Here is a 22,060-nt window from a genome sequence, read left to right as displayed (position 1 = left end):
AAACTTCCAGACTTCTTGTCGAGCCTCTTGCTTTCGTGTGTCACTGCCGAGGGGCTGCTCCCCACAGCAGCAGGAGCGGGAGGATGCTGCAGTGCACTCCAGATCGAAGCCTCGTTTCTCCCAGTTGACTCCCAGCTTCTGACTAGCAAAGAGAAAGGCAGAAAGACTTTATAACAGCTAAGGAAAGACGGGAAACTTGCTCTATATGAAATGCTGCTAATGCAACTGATAATTTTGTGGCGTTTGATCTGCAGTCTTCATGAGCTGAGGAAGGTCTTTCCCCACCAAAACATGTAATAGCCATCCAGCCTTCGTTGCCTGCTTCTTTCCTTACTAAAAAGTAAGTTTCCTTACTATGTGTCAAACACAGTTGTGTCAGGGCTAAGGGAAGATTCAAATGCTTCATATCATAAGGTATATACATAAGTGTTATCCAGCCTTTGCAGTGCCTGTCTGGAGCAGATAGCCCAGCAGACCTTTGCAAGGGGTTGGAGCTTGCACAGTTGATGATGCTAGAAATGTGTTTGCAAATCCTTGCCCCCCAACTTTCTGTACAATACCCCACTGCCTGGGCTCAAGAGTAAAGCTGTCCTTTTCAGAAACTGGATCAAGTGTTTGTGGTATGTATGGAATTATGTAAGGGTTGGTTTGTGTAAAATTGTTCCATATATATCCCTTGAAATCCATCACATTCCCAATTGCATGATTAGCCAGAAAGTATATATTATGAAGTTGTAAATGTTTATATACTGTTAGTTTCCTTTGCTGGGCAGGATTTCTAGATCCTTATTCTGAATATTAAAATGAAAAAGTACTGAAAATTGTCTCTTCTGTCTATATCTGTGAGTCTGGATACATTTCTATGTGGAATGAGTTAAAAAATGGGGACATTTCAGCCCCACTGGGGATCTTGGAATATATATATATAAAAAAAAAAAAAAGGATAAAAAAGGAAATATTAATTTTTTTTTTTAAAAAAAAAAAGGAGAGAAAAAAAGAAAAAAGAAAAACAGGAAAAAAATAAAAGGAGAAAATAAAAGAAAAAAGAAAATAAATAAATAAAAAAAGCTGTTTCAAACAAAACTGTCCATGTAGATTTTTCTCCAGAACAACTCCATTTAGATGCACTTCTCTCATTCATTTGTTTTACTCCTAAGGCTTCATTTGGGCCTGAATTGACTTCAAGTTAGGACTGTTAGATGACTCACACAAGTCAAGTTTAGTAATATTTGTTAACCTTAATAACCAAAGAGCAGCTCACACTCTTGACACTTATGTTATGTCAGAAAATCAGCTTAATTTTGCACCTACTAATCCCCATTTTCTCACCTTGTACAGCTATGTACTGCACTGGTTTACAGCACTGCAGGTTTACTGAAACCTGAGCTATGCTATTTAGTAATTATGTGTCTAGTTTAGGAAAAGGGTACCTGTTATTCAGATTCCTTCCCATACCCACATAATTTTTGGAAGGTATTGTCCACTCAGCTTTGGTCCACAGAGAGCCTGAGCGCCTGCTGACATGCAACCTTTACACATCCTCTTGTACAGTGGTGTGTCCGCCGTGTTTAAATGTGCTCCAGGACAGGATCACATAAAAAGTCACATGAAAAGGAAATACGTAGCCTAATGCCATGCCTTGTAGTTGGGGTAGAGTGGAAGGTAGAAGCATGTTAGACCCAAGAGGCTGATGAGTCTGAGTACAGTGTCTACAGTAGATTGCTAGCATTTTAGATACACCGTGCATGATGTACAGACAAGATTTGGCAACAGAGTCCTGGGATTAGCTCTTTGGTATCACTCTTTGGTATCAGGTAGCTGATTCACTGTTTCGTTCCACTTCTCTGCCAGAAAACATACACATTTCCTATCTTGTTTATAGGGTTTGGGATTCCTGTGGGGAGGAGGAGTGGGATGTAATATTTCATGTAAGCTTGTACAGTGTGTTAAATATTAATAAAAATATTATTATATAACAATTATTATAGGATAATAAGGCTATAAATTATTATATAACTATTGTATTAACTATTAATAGAGACAATCATTGTCATTCCCTGATTAGGAAGCCTTTACCTTTCATGGCTCTTCACATCTATGGATTTTCAGCTAGTTTCTAGAAACATCATTAAATGAAGAACACAGCAGTTTGCTGCAGGACTCTGTGGTTTGTAAAAAACTTGTAAATTCCTCAGTGATCATGCAACTGCTGTAGACAGTGTGGCTTGTCTGGTTAAAATAGATTAGGACAAACTGATTTTACTCCTCAGTAATCTGCATGTGTGACCTGGGTACAATTTCGTTATTTCATTACAGAAATTGAGGTGAAATATTGAAGAACTATGGATGATGTCCTTTTTTTTCAATCACAGCTCCCTCCACTGTGGACACATACTGGAGTGATACTGGAGTGGCTGGCAGGAATCGCTCTATGCTTAAAGGCAACAACAAGAGTTTAAGTATACCCATAGCAGCTAGACTTTAGTATTTCTGCATTTGAGTTTGTTTGGCAGCATTAGACCATGATTTCTTTAATCCTACATGAATGATTACCTAAGGGGACACAAGCTGTAGACATAAAAAGTCCGAATATACAAACAGAGAGTTCATCACCAGTTTGTTCATTCTTATCTTCAACAGATTAATAAGTAATCTCCTATCTCAGCAGGAATAGTGAGGAGCTATTGGTTAATTTCATCTGTGTGCTTTTGTACTACAGCATATAACTAAGGATTGATTTGGAGGTCCAAGCTCAGCCTCTTATTAAACTTGACATCTCTTTTGTCAGTCCACCATGGAGCTCCTGGGACTGACTACTATCATCCTGGTGGCCTGCATCTCATGCCTTCTTCTCTTTGCAGCATGGAGAAGCGTATCACGAACGGAGAAGGAGCCTCCAGGTCCTGTGGCCCTCCCCATCATTGGAAACATGTTCCAGCTGAACCCGTGGAACTTGCCTGAAAGCTTGAAGGAGGTAAAAGTCTGTCTCCTTTCCTGTGTTGTCTCCATTGCTTATAACACAAAGCGCAGTCCAGACAGTCTCAGCTTAATTCACTAGAGAGTGTCAATGCTGCATTGACCAAACATCAAACTTGAACAAGAGAGGTTTCCCAGAATGCATGCTTCTGATGTCTTATACTGCGTATTATAGTAATTGTACCCATCCTGTGCTGGCCTCATGGCTGTACTGCAATTTAAAATAGATTTTCTATCAGTGCTCTGATGTTATTGCTCTATTCACCACATTCCTTTTGTGTCCAACTCTTTGACACTCTGGCAGCAGGGTCTGGCCTTGCTTTAGGGAGCACCCTGCTCCATTTTGTTGCCTCTGCTCCCTGGCATGTAGGTATAATCTTCTAGGAGGGGAAGTAGTGAGTGAAGGGGCTGAAACAAAGGAGTCTGGAGCTAAATTGTGCCATCTATTCCTGCCCCGGCTAATGTCATGCATCTGTCCAAAAAAAAAAAAAAAAAAAAAAATGGTTTCGCACGGGTTTCCAGGTATAAAAAATAACAAGAAAAAAGAAGAAAGAAAAAAAAAAAGAAAAGAAAGAAAAAGGAAAAAAAAAAAAAAAAAAAAAAGGCTAGTACTGACCAAGCCTCTTCTGAGTGTTCACTTTTTCAGAGGAAAATGTGGCAATGGCTAGCATCACCATGCAATGGCTAGAAACACCATCACCATGTCCATCAGCAGATGCACCCATACCTATATGAGCTTCTTTTTGCCTTGCTGCTTGTGAGTGTGGAGCATCCCAAGCATCCTGCATTGTTTCAGCACCCTAGGTCATTCAGTTTCCCAAATACACTGGGACTGTAACTATCTTGTTCTTAAAAAGTGAACTTCAGAAGAGGTGTTCCAGTTCAGACCAAGTGGCCAAAGAATGTTTCTGCAGCTGCAGCTAAAACCAGATGCCTGGGAAAGAGTACATGATAAGCACAAGGGTGCAGTGACTCTTCACTGGTGTACTCATCCAGTTTCCAGAGATCTGTGGATTTTAGAGACAACTGTAGTATTTTATGCTTTATCAAGTGTGTATAATTGTTTTTTGAGTTCATGTAAACTGTTACTATCTACCACGTAGTGTAGAAAGTTGTTTCAGACCATTCGCCAGCCTCATGAAGATTAATTTCCTTTTCTCTGATTTGGACCTGACATGTAACCATTCCTATTCAGATCCCCTATTTCTCACACAATTCCCCTTTCCTCTAGGTGTATTCCATAGGTCTCTGCACTGCTGCTAATCAATGTCATGCCTCAGTGATGCTGGAATATTGTCTTTCTCTTAGCTACGTTTTTTTTTTTTATTTTTATTTTTATTACATGATTAACATCCAGATGTGGTCTTCGTGTTCTTTCTTCGTCCAGCTCAGCAAGAAGTATGGTCCTGTCTTCACAATACATGTAGGCCCCAAAAAGGTTGTGGTGCTGTATGGCTATGAAGCTGTGAAAGAAGCCCTGATTGATCAGGCAGATAACTTCAGCGGAAGAGGCAGTCTGCCATTGCTTGAAAAACTCTTCAATGGCACAGGTATGTCCCTGGTAACATCAGCATGCAAAACTCAGGCAGTCAGTGCTTCAGGAACACAGCTGAGAGGGCAGTGGTAGATTTCATTTACTACTTTCATACATAAAAATTAGTAGTAAAAGATTAAAAGCCTGACTCACTGCTTGGACCTTTGAGTAAACTGAACCCCTGGAGAACTGTTTAAGATCCCAGGTTGGCTTCAGTCAGTTCCTTTCTATTTCCACCACTCTTCAAATTCTGGCTAAAATCTTCTCCATGAAACATGCCTCTAAGATCTTGCTGTCTTTCTTCCATTTCTGAATATACTGGCAAGATACCTACAGCTCAGGAGCCAGCAAGAGGAAATCCCAGAGTATAATAGCAACAAGCTAGTATCGGCTGTCCTAGTAAGGGTCACACTCAGGATTAGGCCCTGGGCCCATTCACTAGGATGCTTCCCAGTATGGCATTTAACCACGTAAATGTTTATGCCATGGTACCTATGTTCCATGGTATTTTAAGTGATCACACAATGTGTGAAAGTGCACACTGAACACCTGGTGAGTTACCTCAGTGCAAAGGCCATGTGCTGGTGGCCAAGTTCAGCTTAGTACCAGTGTGCCCTCTTATTTACATCCTGATGTAGTTTCTCTTATTCTGTGAATAAACTTCCATTTTACTCAAAGTGCTGTGATCACATTGATCAGATTTGTCATCTCCGGAATTGAAGAAAAGTTAGGTTTGGGGGCATACAGCGACTGTGGCAGAACTCCACAGAGAGGCATATTTGCTTGTTGAGAATTTACCATGTAACACCATTCAGGGGGAAAAAATTCATTTCCTCTGTTTTTCCTTCCTGTGTCAGGCATTATAACCAGCAATGGGGAGACCTGGAAGCAGCTCCGACGATTTGCCCTCACCACTCTGCGTGACTTTGGGATGGGGAAGAAGAGCATCGAGGCACGAATCCAGGAGGAAGCTGGTTTTCTGGTGGAGAGGCTCAGGAACACACACGGTAGGACATGGACTTTGTGCCTGCTGGGACACTGTGAATCCGCAACGGGACAGTGAGGGGTGTCGGGCTGCTTCACTAAACCTATGTATGACCCAGGAAGTGGGCATACAGCTCCTATTTCTGCTATTTGAACCTAAAAATGTATTTCCTAGCAGTATGTAAATTAAAACTACTTATTTTAAGTACCTCCCCTGAGAGTGGTACCAACCTGGACCACAGGCTTCCTTTCCACAACCAACGTTCATGAGTGATAATCTGCAAGGGGGGAAAAGCAGATGGACCTAAGTGGATGACAGTGCATCACTGTTTCCTATGAGCATCTAGGAAATTGTGACCCTTCATCTCTGGGTCACTTTGTTCTGGCATCTTTTACTATATACTGAAAGTGTTTGCAAGCAAGATACATGCAAATGAAAAGTATAAAGCATATTTATTCTTAAAGCTAACAATAAATAGCTAGGACTACTAACCTACTAGGCATAGGGTTACTATGCTCACCACTTCTAATGGGACACTGGATGGGTCTTTGCTGGCCAGGGAGTCATCAGGCAGGCAGAGAAAGGTCGGCTGCAGTGCTCCTTGGAACAGGCTACTCCTCAGTGCTGCTGAGTTGCCATTTTCTGTCGCCTTTTTTTCCTTCAAGATTCTATACTTTTTCATCTTGATGCTTCTCCTCTTCCATCATTGATATGCACCACTGTCTGCATTTTTACCTTTCCTGTTTTTCATGGGTCTAATACCACTTTGTCTCATACTTAGGTAATTTTCTTAGAAGTTTATGCAGCTATTCTATCAAAACTCGACTTTTGATCATGGGTATCTGAACCCCTAGGAGAGGGCTAGACAACTGAGGTTATGCTAATAGAGTTTGTAAACAGGGTGCAATAACATAAAGACGTAGCTAATGCAAAGTCCTTAAAATTTTCCTTAGATTTTGGAGGGATTCTTCAGGCTGTTTCTAATAGTCTATAATGCAAAGAGGCCAGAGAAGGGCTACGAAGCTGGTGAGGGGCCTGGAGAACAAGTCTTACGAGGAGCGGCTGAGGGAGCTGGGCTTGTTCAGCCTGGAGAAAAGGAGGCTCAGGGGTGACCTTATCGCTCTCTACAGGTACCTCAAGGGAGGCTGTAGCGAGGTGGGGGTTGGTCTGTTCTCCCATGTGCCTGGTGACAGGACGAGGGGGAATGGGCTTAAGTTGCGCCAGGGGAGTTTTAGGTTGGATCTTAGGAAGAACTTCTTTACCGAAAGGGTTGTTAGACACTGGAACGGGCTGCCCAGGGAAGTGGTGGAGTCACCATCCCTGGAGGTCTTTAAAAGACGTTTAGATGTAGAGCTTAGGGATATGGTTTAGTGGGGACTGTTAGTGTTAGGTCAGAGGTTGGACTTGACGATCTTGAGGTCTCTTCCAACCTAGAAAATTCTGTGATTCTGTGATTCTGAGGCATTCATCAGCCACTCAGACCAGTGTTCTGGTGAGAACAAGACAAAAGAGGTATTTAAACCACTCAAACAGGATAATCTGATCATTTAAAGTAGAGAAAAAATAAATTGGATAAGCCCTCCACCAGCTTCTCGAAGAACTATACAACTCTGAGTCTCAAAGACTCATAGTAGATGCAAAACTTCCCCATAGTGTCGGAGGAGGGAACAATGACCAAAATACTGAAAGCAAGGTACCATTTTATTTTTGTTGCAGAGAATCCTTTCGACCCTGGCAGTTTCTTAATCCATGCTGTTTCCAACATCATCTGCTCTATTGTCTTTGGGGATCGGTTTGATTATGAGGACAAGAAATTTCTATCTTTAATTGAGTTGATGGAAGAAAATAACAGGCTCCAGAACAGAATACAGACACAGGTATGTTTCATTTCAGTAGTAAATGTATTACTTGTTATGATTTTAATGAATATTTATTCACATTATTCATTTTTCATTGGGGTAAATTTTCCTAAATATGGAGAAAAATTTTGAAGGCCAAAAAGTCAATTAAATGATCAAGTCCTGATGGGTGGTGGGTTTTGTTGTTGTTGTTTTTTGTTTGTTTTTAATTTGTGGGCTCCAGATTGTTTGTCCAGAAAAGGGTATCATTGCAAAAGTAGCTCAAGTGAAGTCTATCCTTGAAAACATAATGTAAAAGCCATTAAAATCCACTTGAATAATACAGACCTACTGTTCCAAAACAGTTTAATTACCTATTTTCATAGTAACAGTTAGGGAAAAAAATATTGTATCTACATTGAGCAAAATGTGCCATTCCATCATTTTGTTTTTACAGATATACAATTTCATCCCAAACATCATGGATTGTTTACCTGGGGCCCATAAGACACTCATAAAAAATACTGAAGATATAAATCAATTTATTTCTGAAATAGTAACAGCACACCGGGAATCTCTGGATCCCAGTTGTCCTAGAGATTTTATTGATGCTTTCATCAACAAAATGGAACAGGTAATGTAAGAGTGAGAGGATTCTGGATGTCAGAGTGAGAAGGCTTGGGATACTAAGAATACCACTGTTTGAATCCCCGTGTCTTCTCATAGTTGTAGCAGGGCACTGGGCTTTTGGAAACACAGAGGGGAATACACTTTTATTGGCACCTTTGTTCTATGCTCACCTTCATTCCATTCTCTCAATTTTCTTTTTAAACATTTTTAAACACAGAACTAACACTGGCATACAGCACTAGACAAAGCTAGGAGAGCTGGTGACAAACCTGACTGATGCAATTTTGAATTACATTCCTCACCTATCAAAAATGTTCACATCATTCAGTAGAAGTACCATAATTGCTGGTGTTCTGGAGATCATTTTATTTTCAAAAGAAAATTAGATGTACCTAAAAACATACATTACAGGAACAAGACTTTCCTTTGTAAGCAAGCTTCTTATCTTTCTCATTCAAATAATTTTGCTAAATCTTCCTTCAGGAGAAAGGGAATGGTCACTCAGAATTCACCGTTGATACCTTGACCAGAACCACGCTTGACTTGTTCCTTGCAGGAACAGGGACAACCAGCATTGCCCTGAAATACGGACTTCTGATACTCCAAAAATACCCAGAGGTTGAAGGTAAAAGAAAGGGAATAAATACTTGAAAAATTTTAATAGGACATGGGTTCAATTTGTACAGTTCCTGTCACTGCCATAGGTGGCAATGGTCCCCTGAGTAAAAAACATATATTTGCAGCATGAAGATGTCTATCAGTCTTAGTTCTATTCAAAGGAGAGAGGCATTAGTACTAAGTCTGTTCATATATTCTTGGGGCTCTAAAGGTTTTTCTGCAGCTCTGGGGAGAGGTTAAGGCAAATAGACAAGAGACTTGACCATTCAGCACTTACGTATTTCCTAACAGAGAAAATTCACCAGGAGATTGACCGTGTGATTGGCCGAGACCGAAGTCCCTGCATGGCAGACCGGAGCCAGATGCCCTACACAGATGCTGTGATTCATGAAATCCAGAGATTCATTGATTTCCTTCCAGTTAATGTCCCACATGCTGTGACCAAAGACACCAAGTTCAGAGACTATTTTATCCCCAAGGTCTGTTCCACTGTTTCTGAGAAAGTTCATAATCTCTTGAAAACAATGACGAGTTCTATTCATTATCTTTCACTTTGCTTATTTTCAAACACACTTAAATAATATATAGAATCAGAATAATTTATTGTGGGAGAGGATCCTGAAAGTTATTGAGTTTAGCCCCCTCCACTGTATTTGAAAAAAGCCTTTCCATCCTCTGTGTGAAGAAGGAGATGGAGCTTTGTATTTTTCACATAAACAATCAAAGTTCTAATTTATTTGAAAGCAATGTTAAATACTCGAACCAACCTTACTATTAAATTTCATTACAGAACATCTTTACCATACTTACAGCAGATATTTTTATTTATTAAATGCTCATTTTAACCTGGTCAAACTTTGCTGACTCAGATAAAATATGTTGTTATCTTTTAAAGAGGTAGGGAAGTACAGGATCATGAATCGATTATCAGTAACAATACCTTTCCAGCTGTGCTATTTTGCTTAGGCAAAGAGTGCTTCTAAGCTTATTATAGCATATGTGGGTTAAACAGAGATTCATTTGACCAATTTTCTGTATCATCAGGATTTTCGTATCACATGTGCATGTGAAAACTTAGGTATCTGGAGCTCTGGGATCAACCGGAGGTCTGCTAAGTTTTGAATTGCTGCTTTCCAGTCAATGTGTGTGATGATCACAGAACCTACCCAGACCAAAAGTACAGGGGAATTAAATAAATGGGAGCTGGAGCTTCCTGTTCCACGCTTCAGGGTTACCAGGATATTGACCTCCTAAAAACTTTGCCACTGGGTTCACTTTCTATAACAAATGATTTCAAAGCTGATACAGTTGACAAGATAATTTATTTTTCAACATTCTAGAGGATGCAAATGTTGATCTCAGTCAACTCTTCTGAAAGTTCTCTCCTCAAAAGACAATCCTGTTTCCCTAAACCTTTTAAATCTCACCCAAGAACCCCACTTATGGCTCATGAGCAGTTCTACCAGCCTTTCTCATGAAATTTTAATTTTGCTACTTCGGACCAACAGTTATGTGTACTGAGACTACGTAGCAGTTAAACCAAAGTAGTGCCATGCCATTCAGTTGTGGGAACTGCTCAATACTGCTGTGCTTTGGCATGTCCCCACTTGAATTTTCTTCTCTCTTCGCTAATTCAGGACACTATGATATTCCCTTTGCTGTCTCCCATCCTAAAAGACAGCAAGGAATTTCCAAATCCTGAAAAATTTGACCCAGGACACTTCCTGAATGCAAATGGTACCTTTAAAAGGAGCGACTACTTCATGCCATTTTCTGCAGGTAAGAGCTCTTTCTATTCCAGTTCCTAGGCTGTGCTTTGCTAGAATCTCCGAACATTTTAGGGGCTCTGTCACCACTGTACAGTGATGTAGAATAGAAGAGTCACTTCTGGGCAGCCCTAACACCTGTACTTGAGTTTCAGCTTGCTTCCTTTCTTAGTTAGAAAAGACCATCCGATGCATTCTACACAAAGGGGTGCATGAAGTGAGACTCACAATCATGCCACTTTCTCTCTCTCTCCAGACTTACCATGAAACAGCAACAGAACATGAAAAATGGAAGCCTTCAAACTGCCTTTCCCCACTGAGCACTCTCACATTATTTTGGACACTGAACCCCTAGTTTAATTCAATTCACTTCCCCAAAATGCTGCAGTGCTGCCCATCCATTCTGAGATGTCTGAACTTTCAATGAACAGGGGTTAAAATAAGTTACCAGAAAAATTACTCTACCATCGCCTCTTTTTTTATTATTTGTTCTTTGCAGGAAAACGCATCTGTGCAGGCGAAGGTCTGGCCCGGATGGAGATATTCATATTTATAACATCCATTCTGCAGAACTTTACTTTGAAACCTGTTTTGGATCGGAAGGACATTGACACTACCCCATTAATCACCAGCCTGACAAATATGCCCCGACCTTACCAGGTTGGTTTTGTTCCCCGTTAGACAATGAAGACAGCTGGCAGCTGCCATATTCATGAGAATTCTGCTTGAATCAAAGTCATTCCCCACCTTGATGAAACTGAGATAATTTTTATTTTCTTTATGGAGATGAATATTATGCTTAAAAAAAAAAAAAAAAAGTATGGTGTTTTGATCATCACCACAGCCAGCTCTAAACAGAGGCAGAGTAGGTAATTGCATAGCAACAACAGCTCCCTATGCTGAACGATAGAGGGTCTCCTCTGCCTAGCTCAGGTTCCTGACATCCTGATGTGTCAGGCTGTGTGGACTAGTGCTGTGAGAGCCCAGCTGCTGCAGTCCCTATCACCTGCTCCTCTCAGCATAGCAGAACAGACGCTTGCACTACAGGCTTTTCACAGACCCTGCTTGAGGTACATTTCTCCTCTGTGTTTTCAGTTTGTTTGTGATCTACTTGTAAAAGTAAGCATAAAGCAATGTGTAGTGATTTTCTTCTGTTAGAAGATGACCATCTACTGTAACCTTGCCCCAATACAAATCATCTCATATGACAGGGCTAGAGTTAATCTGATGGCTGGGCAGATGGGTCCTCTCTTGTGTGATTATAATGAAGATCTGTAAAATTAGAACTTAGACTGTAAAATAAAGAAGAAGCAATGCACTGAATTGCTTTCTTAAGATCCTAGAAGGACATGCTTTAGTGGAAAACTTTTCTCCACAAAGCTTAGACTCTCAAAAGTTTTCCAAGATTTGTACATATTTGACTTTTATTTCACTCATTTATATGAAATGCATTACAGCTTGAAGACTGAGCTACAATGACCTGTAAAACTTACATCTTCAGTAACAATGAGGTAGAAGGCTCAACTGGCCTTCTTAAACATGGTCAAACTTGTGCAAAACCTGTGCAAAAAAAGAAAACTAAAATAATACTGGGATCCCCATGACGTCATTTACTAGCTAAATGGCAGCTTGCATCTTTCCATTACATTTACAAAGTATGTAAAGATCACTAAAGCAATTTTACATCCATTAGGCAGAAAGAGATAAAAGGAGTTTACATGAGATGCCAAGCATAGACGTACAAATGTAGAACTAGCATTTCCCAGCTTGATCACATTTCCAGCAGCATATAACTTACAGTTGTTACAGTGACAACAGAGAGCTGAAACTACGCTATGTGGAACAATGCAGCAACCGTAATATTGCCACAACATCATTAGCTGTTCATGTAAGCAGCCAAAATGCCTTTCCTTTCAAAGTATTAATAAGTTTGATATACCATGAGTTGTCAGCATGGCATTACAAAGTCCATAGCAAAAAATATTACAGAATCACAGAAATACAAATAAATAATAAAAAAAAGATACATGAAAATATCATCTAGTTTATAACCATATACAACCAGGACCAACTGTTAGAAGACTTCTTGGCAGGAAAAAAAAAATTAAAAATTTAAAAAAATAAAGAAAGCACTCTGTACTTCCTCTTCAGCTGTTCCATGACTAAAATAAGCAAAGCAAATGGCCCAGGGGGCAACTTCCTTGTTCCAGACATCTTTGTCCATGCTGAACAGATGAGCAGGCAGCCAGACAGCCAGTGCAAATCAGCAAGAAAACAGCTTTAGCTCCCAGAGACTCCACCATGATACAGAGCAGAAATTAGAGAGAGAGGAGCACTGAGGCTGACTGCTGAAATAGTCCTGACTGTTTCAGGAAATACTTGTCCCATAGAGATGACCCACCCAGCGCCTAGGGTGGAAAGCTGGGTGAGAATGACAACACAGACATCTATTTTCCGGGTAGTAACCCAGATGTTACAAAATGCAACAGATACCATCTACAATAGCAAGAGAATGGGACCATTAAATGCCAGTGAGCCAAAGGTCCGTTCAGCTTCAGACAGGTTTTGCTCCTGTACTAAATGAAACATCAGCTCTTCCCTCTTCAGACTTCGCAGTTACATCCTCCTCCTCTACCCAGCAAGAATCTCTCAGGAAAGCACATGCTCCTCCGGAAAACTTCTAGGAGAGCGGAATAGGTCCTCTTCCACTGAACTCTTAGTCAATCAGAACCTCTTTCACAACATCAGGTCCATATAACGCCACTGCACATACTGTGCCCAAAAATATACTGTGAACATGAGACTGTCCTTCTTACTGAGCTGAAACAATTTACCAAAAAAGAACACAGTTTTTAAATTACACCCATTTAGTTACAAGAACATGAGCAAGTCACGCTACGTAGAAATGAAAGTGCTCTTGTAAAAGCTATCAAGCCCTACAAGCAAATACCCTTTACCTCTTCACAGACTCAGGCACGTTATTCTTTAGCTGCAACATGTTGCCTACGAAGGGCAAAGGAAATGGCCCAGGAAGTAGCTTCCCTGTTTCAGACATCTTCTCCAATACTGAAGAGACAAGGAGGTAGACAATGACAACTAGCAAGGAAATGGTTGTGGCTCCCAGGGGTTATGTTGCAATGTGAAGCAGGGATGCGGGATCAAAGGAGGGCTAATGCTGCATCCTGAAAGTCTCACTTTATGTAGCCTACAGTAAAAATAACAGTGGCAAGATAATCAATAGATCTCATTTCTTCCAGGTTAAACATAACTGGTTAGATAAAATCACTGGCTGCTGACAGACCTGGATGAACTGCTTTAATTTGTAATTTTTGGTGACCTCTGTCAAGGTTCATCTTTGGTCTACTGTAATATCAGAAAGCAGGGACAAATACTAATCATTAACAAACCCTGCATTAACAAACTTCATCATACTTGAATACTGTGCTTGTCTTCTGCTTATTACTTTTGATTGTATATTTGTTCTCAGATGTAATGCTCACATACAACAACACACTATTATATAATAATTATATATTTAGCTCCAGGCCAATATACATTTGTGATTGGCACCCCACTGGATATCTTTTAACATTTCTATTGAACACAGAGTTCTATGCAAAAAAGTATACTCCGTTCTAGAAGAGCTATTTTTCAGCTGTTGAACACACTGCAGTTTCCACTAATGATTTAAGACCCCATCCTGAATACTCTGGACATCTCCACAAAGTATTATTCAGAAAGTTGGATCAGACTCAGAATCATAGAATCATTTAGGTTGGAAAAAAAAAGTAAGATCATCAAGTCCAACTGCTAAGTCCAACTTCTGAAGAACCTGTTGGAGCAGCTGAGTAGAACTGCCTCAAGGGTGCTGGGGAAAAAATCCTTCTCTGGAACTGAACGCTTCTGTTTCTGCTTAAAGAGATGTGTTTGCTAGGCTATTAGTCCCTGGTTTGCAGTTACAGTCCTGTCAAGAACTACAGACTTGTCAAGAACTGCTTTAGCTTCAAAGCAGCTGCACAAACCGCTTTGACAAGATACTTTGCCCCTTGACTCTCGTCTGTCAGCCCCCTCTTTCCTCTGTGATCTTCCATGTTCTTCCTTTCAAGCACATGCTACTTTCTTATTATCTTTTTCACCAGGAAATGCCACAGAAGAGAAGAGATGATGTTTTAATATCCCTTGTACCTCCTCTGAGATGTCTAATGGACTTTCTAGAAAAAATGTTTGCGCAGCAACCAAGCTGTGCCTTGGCTTTTGCACTATATAATTTAGTAGTAATCTGCTCTTCACACACACTTCACCATGCCTCTTACATGGTGCTGCTTTTCAAGGACCTGCCAACCTTTCCATGATTTGGATTCTACCAGTCACACAGAGGGCCCTCAGGCAGAGAAAGGAATGGTCACTTAGAGACAGATCTGAGAACGCAGCTGCCAGCTCTTGGTGTAATTCGGAGGCCACTGTCACACAAACACTCAGGTACCCGTTCTCTAAAATTTCCTCTCAGTAAAAATTCACTTGTGGGACAAGCTCCTCTTCTCATCTCTGCTTCCTGGAGATATGATACTCAAACGTTTGTGAAAGAGTTTGCTATTTTTTAGCTCTCTTACCTGAAAACACTAAGTGAAATCCATGGCTAGACAGACTTCCATCTTCAGAATTCCTGAGGCTCCAGAGTTCATCTTTGTAATTGTAAAATATCACTGTATTTTCTACATGTAGAAAAGAAATTATTTCAACACAACAATACTGGTTCTTACTTTCCCTTAACTGCTTTATCTTGGGGAAGTTTTCTCTACTGACACATCACCCTCTTGTGGCCATCTTGCAATCCTGTCAAGAAAAGACAATGAGCAGAAAAATGGTGTATTATTTTTCTTTGGAATTTTCTATGCCCTGACCATACAGATTCCCCAAACTTCCAACAGCATGCTGGTTTGTATGTGGTGAGTGGATCTCACCACATCAAGTGTACCTGTGAGTAAAACAAGCCATGGCTAAGCCAGCAGTTCTACAAAACCAGATCCAAATAGGAGTGTTACTGCAGCGTATTTAAACCTATTCTTGAGCCTTCTTTGTAAAAAGAGTTTTAATTAAAATAATTTTAATTAAGAATTTTAAAAGAATGCAAAAGATTCTTTGTAAAGACACAAATCAGACACTAGACCTCTGACTATAAAGAGATCAGACAGGGCAGGACAGGAAGCTCCACACAGACAGCATTCTCCAGGGTGAGGGAAGTGCAGAGTTAACAAGATAAAATGGTTTTGCTTGCACGGGAGCATATTTACTTATCCACTGTCACTCTGTCCCCTTGATCCACTGGACCCTAAAGGATGAGGAGCAGTACCTGTTAACACTAGCAGTGTGGATGCTCTCTTTAGAGGATTCCAGTTTAGTTTCCAGTTTAGAGGATTCCAGTTTCCAGGATTCTCATTCCAGTTTTAGCTGTGACATTGACAGAATCCTCTGCTTTGAGACATGTCTTTGGAGACCCTATAAGTTGCTGATTAGGGCTCACAAGTTAGTACCTCTGTACTCCAGAGTGGTGTTCTGTACAGTCATAATCTGCTTAATCAAAAATTTCCAGTTATCTGCTGAGCAGAGGACAAACTCTAGCCTTTGTGCCCGAGAATGTGTTCTTGCTTAGCTAGGTCTATCTTTGAGTGCAGTCCCTTCTGCCTAAATACTCTGGCCATCCTTGTATCCAATTCCCGTGTTAAGAAAAATTCCTACTGGCTTGCCATAATGTCCAAAGCTACCGCTGGCAATATAGCATGCTGCATGCATGCATTAGGTGAAGAAAGTCTTGGTGGCACAGGATGAGCTTCGTACATTGAACAATGCTTGAGGGTGAGAAACATAAGTGTCTCCTATTTTCTTTTAAGAAAGACTTGTAGCCCTGAAACTTCTTCACCATTGTGTGCCTCCCCATGGCCTCAAGACAAGCAGGTGCCCTTCTAAAGCAGTCCCCGTAGGAAGTATTAAAGGATGTAAACAAAAATAGAGAGGAGACCTGCATTTTTCTTCATGGCCAGTTCAGGAGATTACACAGCAAGGCCGTCTTAACAATCCCGGTAGCAGAGGATTCTTCTTATTCATGACACTATGAGTCTTGGCATCTTAACTGGAATGTGGACATCGGTATTAAGGAAAATGCCATGGTGACTGCAGCACTTCTTAAAGACAGAGCAGGGCTGCCACACATTCAGTTCTGCACCCAGCTTGGTTCTGTGGACTCTGTCTCCAATTGAGGATCTTAATACATGGCACACATCCAAGAAGGGAGTGGATTTGCACCTAAATCAACAGCATGCTGCCATTAGAGTATGGAGCCTGTCTGGGTCATGTTCCACTCTCTGTTCAGTACCTGATTGGCAGGTTATCTGCCAGGAGCAGAAGAATTTATTTAGCTTGCTGCACAGTGACAGGACAAGTCACTGGTACTTTGTGCTTGATATTTTCCCTATCACATAAACATGATCACAATGCTCTAGACAGCATCTTCTCCTCAAGAGATTTTACATCATCAGCTGTGATTCTCCTCCATAATGGCAAAGAAAAAAGATGGTACTATCAAATACACTGGTGAGTCTGGCTGAATCACGTCCACCTCTTGTATAATCTACAAGTGCATGAAACCCTGGAGAAACAAGACAGGAAGACTCTCTACCACCTTGTCTTATTGCCATTGATTATTACACTTCCCCATATCAGAGATCACCAAATAGGCCAGTGTCCACACCGTCATTCATGCCGGTCTCTAGGAATGAAGATTTTAGATCTGCCTGGCTAAGATCCTCTTGTCTAGCGTAACTGTGAACATAACACGAATCCTAAAATTAGGATCTGTGAGATTTTAAAACAGGTGTTGTTCTACATGGTATGATTTCCTCCAACACAGAAATAACTCATCAGTTGGTATCTCTTCCTGTTGGACTGCATGATGTTGCTTTGATAATGATGCTAAGTGCTTAATAGCTAACTACGGGTAAAAGCAAACATGGATAAAAGCAAACAGAGGCATGGATGCCTCTGGAAGACTTAACCCTGTTCTTAAGATACTTATTCAAGAAAATCTTTCAAAGTGAACTTGGCCTTCTCAAATCCTACATCAAGGCCATCTAGAATAGTATTTACCATGTTAAACCCAGGATTTTTGAAGTGATGCTGAAGGCTCTCAGAGGTCTTGCTTCACTGCTTTTAAATAGCACTGTCAATGGCTGTACGCTGACTGACAGAATTATGATTTTTACCATATTGTCACCTAACTAATCGTTCTTCTAGTCTGTAGGAAGTTTGAACTTCCTCTTTCCTACATCAGCACTTGTAGTATCATCTACTGCAACTCACTCAAAAGCCAGCTTCAACTAGTATGAATCAATAGGAACGAAAAACCCACAAACTTTGAGTGGGAGTTTCTGTTCAGTGAAAAGGGCCTTGTTAAATTAGGAATTTGGAGCATTGTTAATCTTGTAGAGAAGGGCTGGGCTTGCCCCTTCAAAAACTACTAGGATCAAAATATTATACAAAACTTCACTGGGAAAGCAGAGAAAGGATGTGCTAAGTTAGCTAAGCATGTGGTGATGTGATACAAGAATTCCACTTGAGGTCAGGACAGGTAAAGAATATAGGTGCAGAAATACTTGACACAGAGTTTAAAGTATGTTCTCTTCTATGATCTCCAGTAACTCGAAAGAGTTTGTCTTTATTAACAGACCCTTTGAAAAATAAAAGGACAACTTACATAATCTTTCCAACAGGAATTTGAGATTCCAGAGAGACAAATGCAGCAAGTTGTTTTATTGTAAATTTATCATAACTAGTCTCTCTATTTCAAACAGATAAAGATGGATATCAAACTCAAGTATTTTAAATACCGCATTTATAACTCCAAAGGAATCTTCTTAATGCAGAGCTTAATTAAAGAAAAAAATAGATTTAGGTCCTGCTGCTACTAAGGGAAAACATCTTTATAGGTTATGCAGGGCTTTTCCTAGGTAGAACGTTTCATGTGGGACACAGGACTAGCACACAGATAGCCAATATCACCATACGGGCTAGGGACAAGTTTCAACTTTTCACCGTGTAACAATGGAAACAACAGAAACGTTTGAGAAGAGGAAAATACCATTCAGTCTGAAGCATGAATACAGCCTACTGTATTCGACGGATACAAAAGATTACCAGTCCTGATGTTAGCTGTTACCAAATCCTTGTCAACATATAAAACTGGTGTTGTGTAACTTAAACAGGGATCAGTCTGACTCATAGCCCAACTCCAACTTAAAGATTGTTGTAATTTCACCGTTTCTCCAGTTTTTTGTACTTGGCTTCTGCAGGAGGAAAAACAACAGTATTTTAGGACTCGATAAGTAAAAATCTTAAATCTTGTATGCAGCAATACAAGACATCTTAAAACCAAGTTAATTTAAAGAAATCACTTGGGGCCATTTTTTCCTAAAGTATTTATGCAAATCTAATTGAAAAATGGGATTGTCAAGATCTAGGTGCCTAAGTCAGACAACTCGTACTAACTTAAGCCAAGGAGACTTGGGTGCCTGGTGGAACTTAATGAATCTCTCTATTTGTGGGATTAAACATCTGTCTTTAAAATTTGCATCAGTGCACACTGCAAGAAAGAAATCAAGCTTCTTTAATAAGTTGTAGTTCAATAATACCTGTATTATACCTCCATGTAACTTGATATATTAATCTTTTATCAACTCTTACCACTTCGCACACACTTCTAATGTTCATTAATTGGAAGTGGATCAACACTATGCTGCAGGGGCAACTCTGTCACTCAGGCTTGTTAAATAAATTCAGAGTTTACTTTGTCTTGTAAAATCTCCTTATAAGATAATATGTTGCTAGGCAGTAAACAGGAGAAGATAACAGTTACCAAGTTTTTTGGAATATGCATCCAGTTTATAAGCTGCTTGCTCCAGAGCTGCAACCTGCTCCTCAATTAGGTTAATTTGTTCCAGATATGGCTGAAGAGCAGCATCTTAAAAAACAACAACAACAACAAAAAAAGCAAGCTGTTAGTTCTTATTAATTCAATTCCAGGAAACAGTTCATACTTCAAACATAAGAATTTCTCCTAATGTTCTCAGGATAAAATACTTCAAAAGATCCTTCCGTTTCCCACCCCAAAATCGAGTGGTGATGCTGATAGCCATATTCCAGCAACTTAGGAAAAGCCTAAGAGGCTACACTGGCTTACTGGCAAAGGCTTACTGGCTAGACTCCACAAATAAAAAAACAATGTACATCAAAAGAATTGTTATTCAATCCCTCTCAGTCCAAAATTTGGCGTAGAACAGGACATAAATTCTTTTATGATAGTCTGTGTAGACTGAAGTTTTGTAAAGATATACAGATGATTGGCATTATCTAACAGCATGTATATTTCAGTGAGTTTTCTTTCCTTGAGAACCTACTGAAGTGTAAACTACCAAATCTTAGACGTTTAATTTCCCATACAAGTCTATAGTTAATTATACCCCTCCCTTATTTGGTTTACTTACATTTTTGATTCAAATCCTTCAGATTTCTGCTGATGTTTATAGCAATATCTTTCATTTCTAGGTACTTCAAGCTAGTCAACTTGTTCATGTTTTCCAAGAGTTTGTAGTCTTCACTGGTAGCTTAAAAACAACAGAGTACATTTTAATGTTCATGCAGTTTGAACTGGGTGCAGACTCTTCTTCAAGAAATTTCAAAACAATAGCAAAATATATTGAAGAATAATTTAGGTGGTAGTAGATGTATTAGTATAACGATGTACAAAAAGAAATGACATTTCATGAAATGTAAAAATCAATTAGACTGATGAATACATACATTTTTTTCCTCAAAAATAATAACAAACAAACAAGAAATAACCAAACATGAGAAACTCCAGAAAGAAGGAAACTGTCATTCCAAAGACAGGCTCCAATTCAGCAAAACATAAAAAGGAAGGATGCTTCAAAGATCAGAATGGTAGATAGAGCTTTGGGCAATCCCTGCATTTTCTCAGCCTCACAGACTTCCTTGCCTATTTTACCAAAGTCACTTTCATTCAGATTTTCAGGACAGAATCCAGTGATATTCAGAAGATAAATTGGCAAGCCCCTGCAGTCCCCTACCTGTTTAACAGAGATAAGAGATCTTCTACACATTCACAGCAATGTGAAAGGATGCTCATATCAGCGAAATCATCAATCTTACAAAGTATCTCAGCTAGACAGGTATCTGTGTAAGTAATCTAACTGCTAAGTTTTCCTTGCTTTTAACGGGAAATTAGATTAGATGACCTGCAGAGGTCTCTTCCAACCTATATAATTATACGATTGCCTGATACAGGCTCAAAGCAGTTGGACCAGACTGATGGTTTTTAAAACATATGCATGTGAAGCACCTATGAGCATCGGAACAGTTATTGCCAGCCTTGTCAGATAAGATAAAATAGGTATAGTTTATACAAACAACACAACAGAGTTCCTGGAAAGAAAATGAAAAGAAACAAAAATTCATTTGCCAGTCAGTACTGCAGTGCCTTACCTGTCAGTTCACCTGTTAAATAAGTGGCCATTTTGCTGAACATATCTTTACATAGTTCATTGATGTCTGCTTCCGCTGGCTCCTTAGCTTCCTCTGCTGTTTCAACAGCGGGATCCTCTAATCGGGGTACAGACATTACAGGGTTAGAGGAAGGTTAGCAGGTACAGAAACAAGCCATAAAAATGAAAAGGTCCAAGTGCTTTATTGTTGTTGGTGTTGTTTTGTTGTTGTTGTTGACTATACCTACTTTCCATATAAATTGTCTACTTTGCACAAAAGGAGAACAAACCAAGCCTTTTCCTTAAAGAAGCAGCAAGATTTTAAGTAATATGTTGGGAAATATGTAAGGGGAAGGCACCTTCCTGGCCTGACTGCATTTACAAATATCAGCCTTGCCTGAAAGGAATATGGGGAGATCTTCTGCATGACAATGCCTCTAGGAACTTTGTGCACAATTCCATTGATGTTTACTTCTAGTCACTGCCTTAACATCCGAAAACTGCCCCAAGCCAGTTTCACAAGGGACAGAAACGGATTTCCATCCACGGGAAACGACAATCAGCGCTTTCCTCCTCGAAACCCATTTCTACCACACTCGGCCCTTGTTCTGCTCTCCCACAACCCGGCAGCTTGCTCTTTGTTTTGTGACAGCTTTTGCCGGGCCTGAACGCACAGACCCCCGGTCCCCGCCAGAGGGGGATCGCAGATGCATGGCAGGACGCTGCCAACAGACGGACAGACAGACACACAGCCCCGGGGCCCGCCCCGCAGCCAGCCCCCAGCCCGGCCGGGAGCAGGCAGCGCCCCACCACGGCCCCACCGCCGCCATGGGCCCCCCCCAGCCCCCGGCCCCTTACGCTTGGCGGGCTGCGCGCCCGCCTCGGGCAGCCCCTCCGCCGCGGTCGCCATGGCGACAGGCCCCTGCCGCGGCCGCCGCCGCCGCCGCCGCCCTCACGCCAGGCCGCGGTCCCGCCCCTCGCCATGGCGGCGCAGGCGCGGCCCCGGAGCACCGGGGCGGAACGGGGCGGGCCGCGGCCTTCTCGCAGCGCTGGGCGCTGGCCGACGGGGGCGCTGCTGACCCCGCAGCCTGAGGGGAGGCCCCGGCCCCGTAACCCGCGGTGAGCTGCGGGGACGCGCGGGAGCAGCTCGCGTAGCGGCAGCT

General features: G+C 40.9%; 2 protein-coding genes across 3 annotated transcripts; one reads left to right on the top strand and one right to left on the bottom strand.

Moving 5' to 3' along the window:
* The first annotated feature begins 2,743 nt into the window (after nt 1-2,743).
* On the top strand, nt 2,744-11,041 carry LOC118169162 (cytochrome P450 2H1-like). Its single transcript, XM_035330187.1, has 9 exons — nt 2,744-2,974; nt 4,364-4,526; nt 5,368-5,517; nt 7,212-7,372; nt 7,791-7,967; nt 8,447-8,588; nt 8,873-9,060; nt 10,219-10,360; nt 10,847-11,041. Exons 1-9 carry the CDS (start codon nt 2,795-2,797, stop codon nt 11,026-11,028), a joined length of 1,485 nt encoding a protein of 494 aa, XP_035186078.1. The 5' UTR covers nt 2,744-2,794; the 3' UTR covers nt 11,029-11,041.
* A 2,631-nt stretch (nt 11,042-13,672) lies between these two features.
* BLOC1S2 (biogenesis of lysosomal organelles complex 1 subunit 2) lies at nt 13,673-21,919 on the bottom strand. Of its 2 annotated transcripts, XM_035330190.1 has the most exons (7): nt 21,756-21,919; nt 20,899-21,015; nt 19,881-20,000; nt 19,253-19,357; nt 18,628-18,683; nt 17,878-17,881; nt 13,673-14,170 (listed from the first exon to the last, which is right to left on the bottom strand). In XM_035330190.1, the coding sequence occupies exons 1-5, from the start codon at nt 21,805-21,807 to the stop codon at nt 18,652-18,654; spliced, it is 426 nt and encodes a 141-aa protein (XP_035186081.1). In that variant the 5' UTR covers nt 21,808-21,919; the 3' UTR covers nt 13,673-14,170; nt 17,878-17,881; nt 18,628-18,651. The 2 variants fall into 2 exon arrangements, with proteins under 2 accessions (XP_035186081.1, XP_035186079.1); XM_035330188.1 differs by lacking the exons at nt 13,673-14,170; nt 17,878-17,881 and having other exon boundaries at nt 18,005-18,683.
* Nucleotides 21,920-22,060: the final 141 nt, after the last annotated feature.

This window comes from Oxyura jamaicensis, chromosome 6 (genome assembly GCF_011077185.1).
Source record: "Oxyura jamaicensis isolate SHBP4307 breed ruddy duck chromosome 6, BPBGC_Ojam_1.0, whole genome shotgun sequence".
Classification (NCBI taxonomy): Eukaryota; Metazoa; Chordata; class Aves; order Anseriformes; family Anatidae; genus Oxyura; species Oxyura jamaicensis.
This window is presented reverse-complemented; position numbering and strand designations above follow the sequence as displayed.

Coding starts and splice junctions, on each gene's coding strand:
- LOC118169162 (XM_035330187.1), top strand. CDS start 2,795: ATGGAGCTCCTGGGACTGACTACTATCATCCTGGTGGCCTGCATCTCA. Junction 4,527..5,367: donor AAAACTCTTCAATGGCACAG/GTATGTCCCTGG, acceptor TTCCTGTGTCAG/GCATTATAACCAGCAATGGG. Junction 7,373..7,790: donor AGAACAGAATACAGACACAG/GTATGTTTCATT, acceptor TTGTTTTTACAG/ATATACAATTTCATCCCAAA.
- BLOC1S2 (XM_035330190.1), bottom strand. CDS start 21,807: ATGGCGACCGCGGCGGAGGGGCTGCCCGAGGCGGGCGCGCAGCCCGCC. Junction 21,016..21,755: donor GGGCGCGCAGCCCGCCAAGC/GTAAGGGGCCGG, acceptor TACCCCGATTAG/AGGATCCCGCTGTTGAAACA. Junction 19,358..19,880: donor GAAGGATTTGAATCAAAAAT/GTAAGTAAACCA, acceptor TTGTTTTTTAAG/ATGCTGCTCTTCAGCCATAT.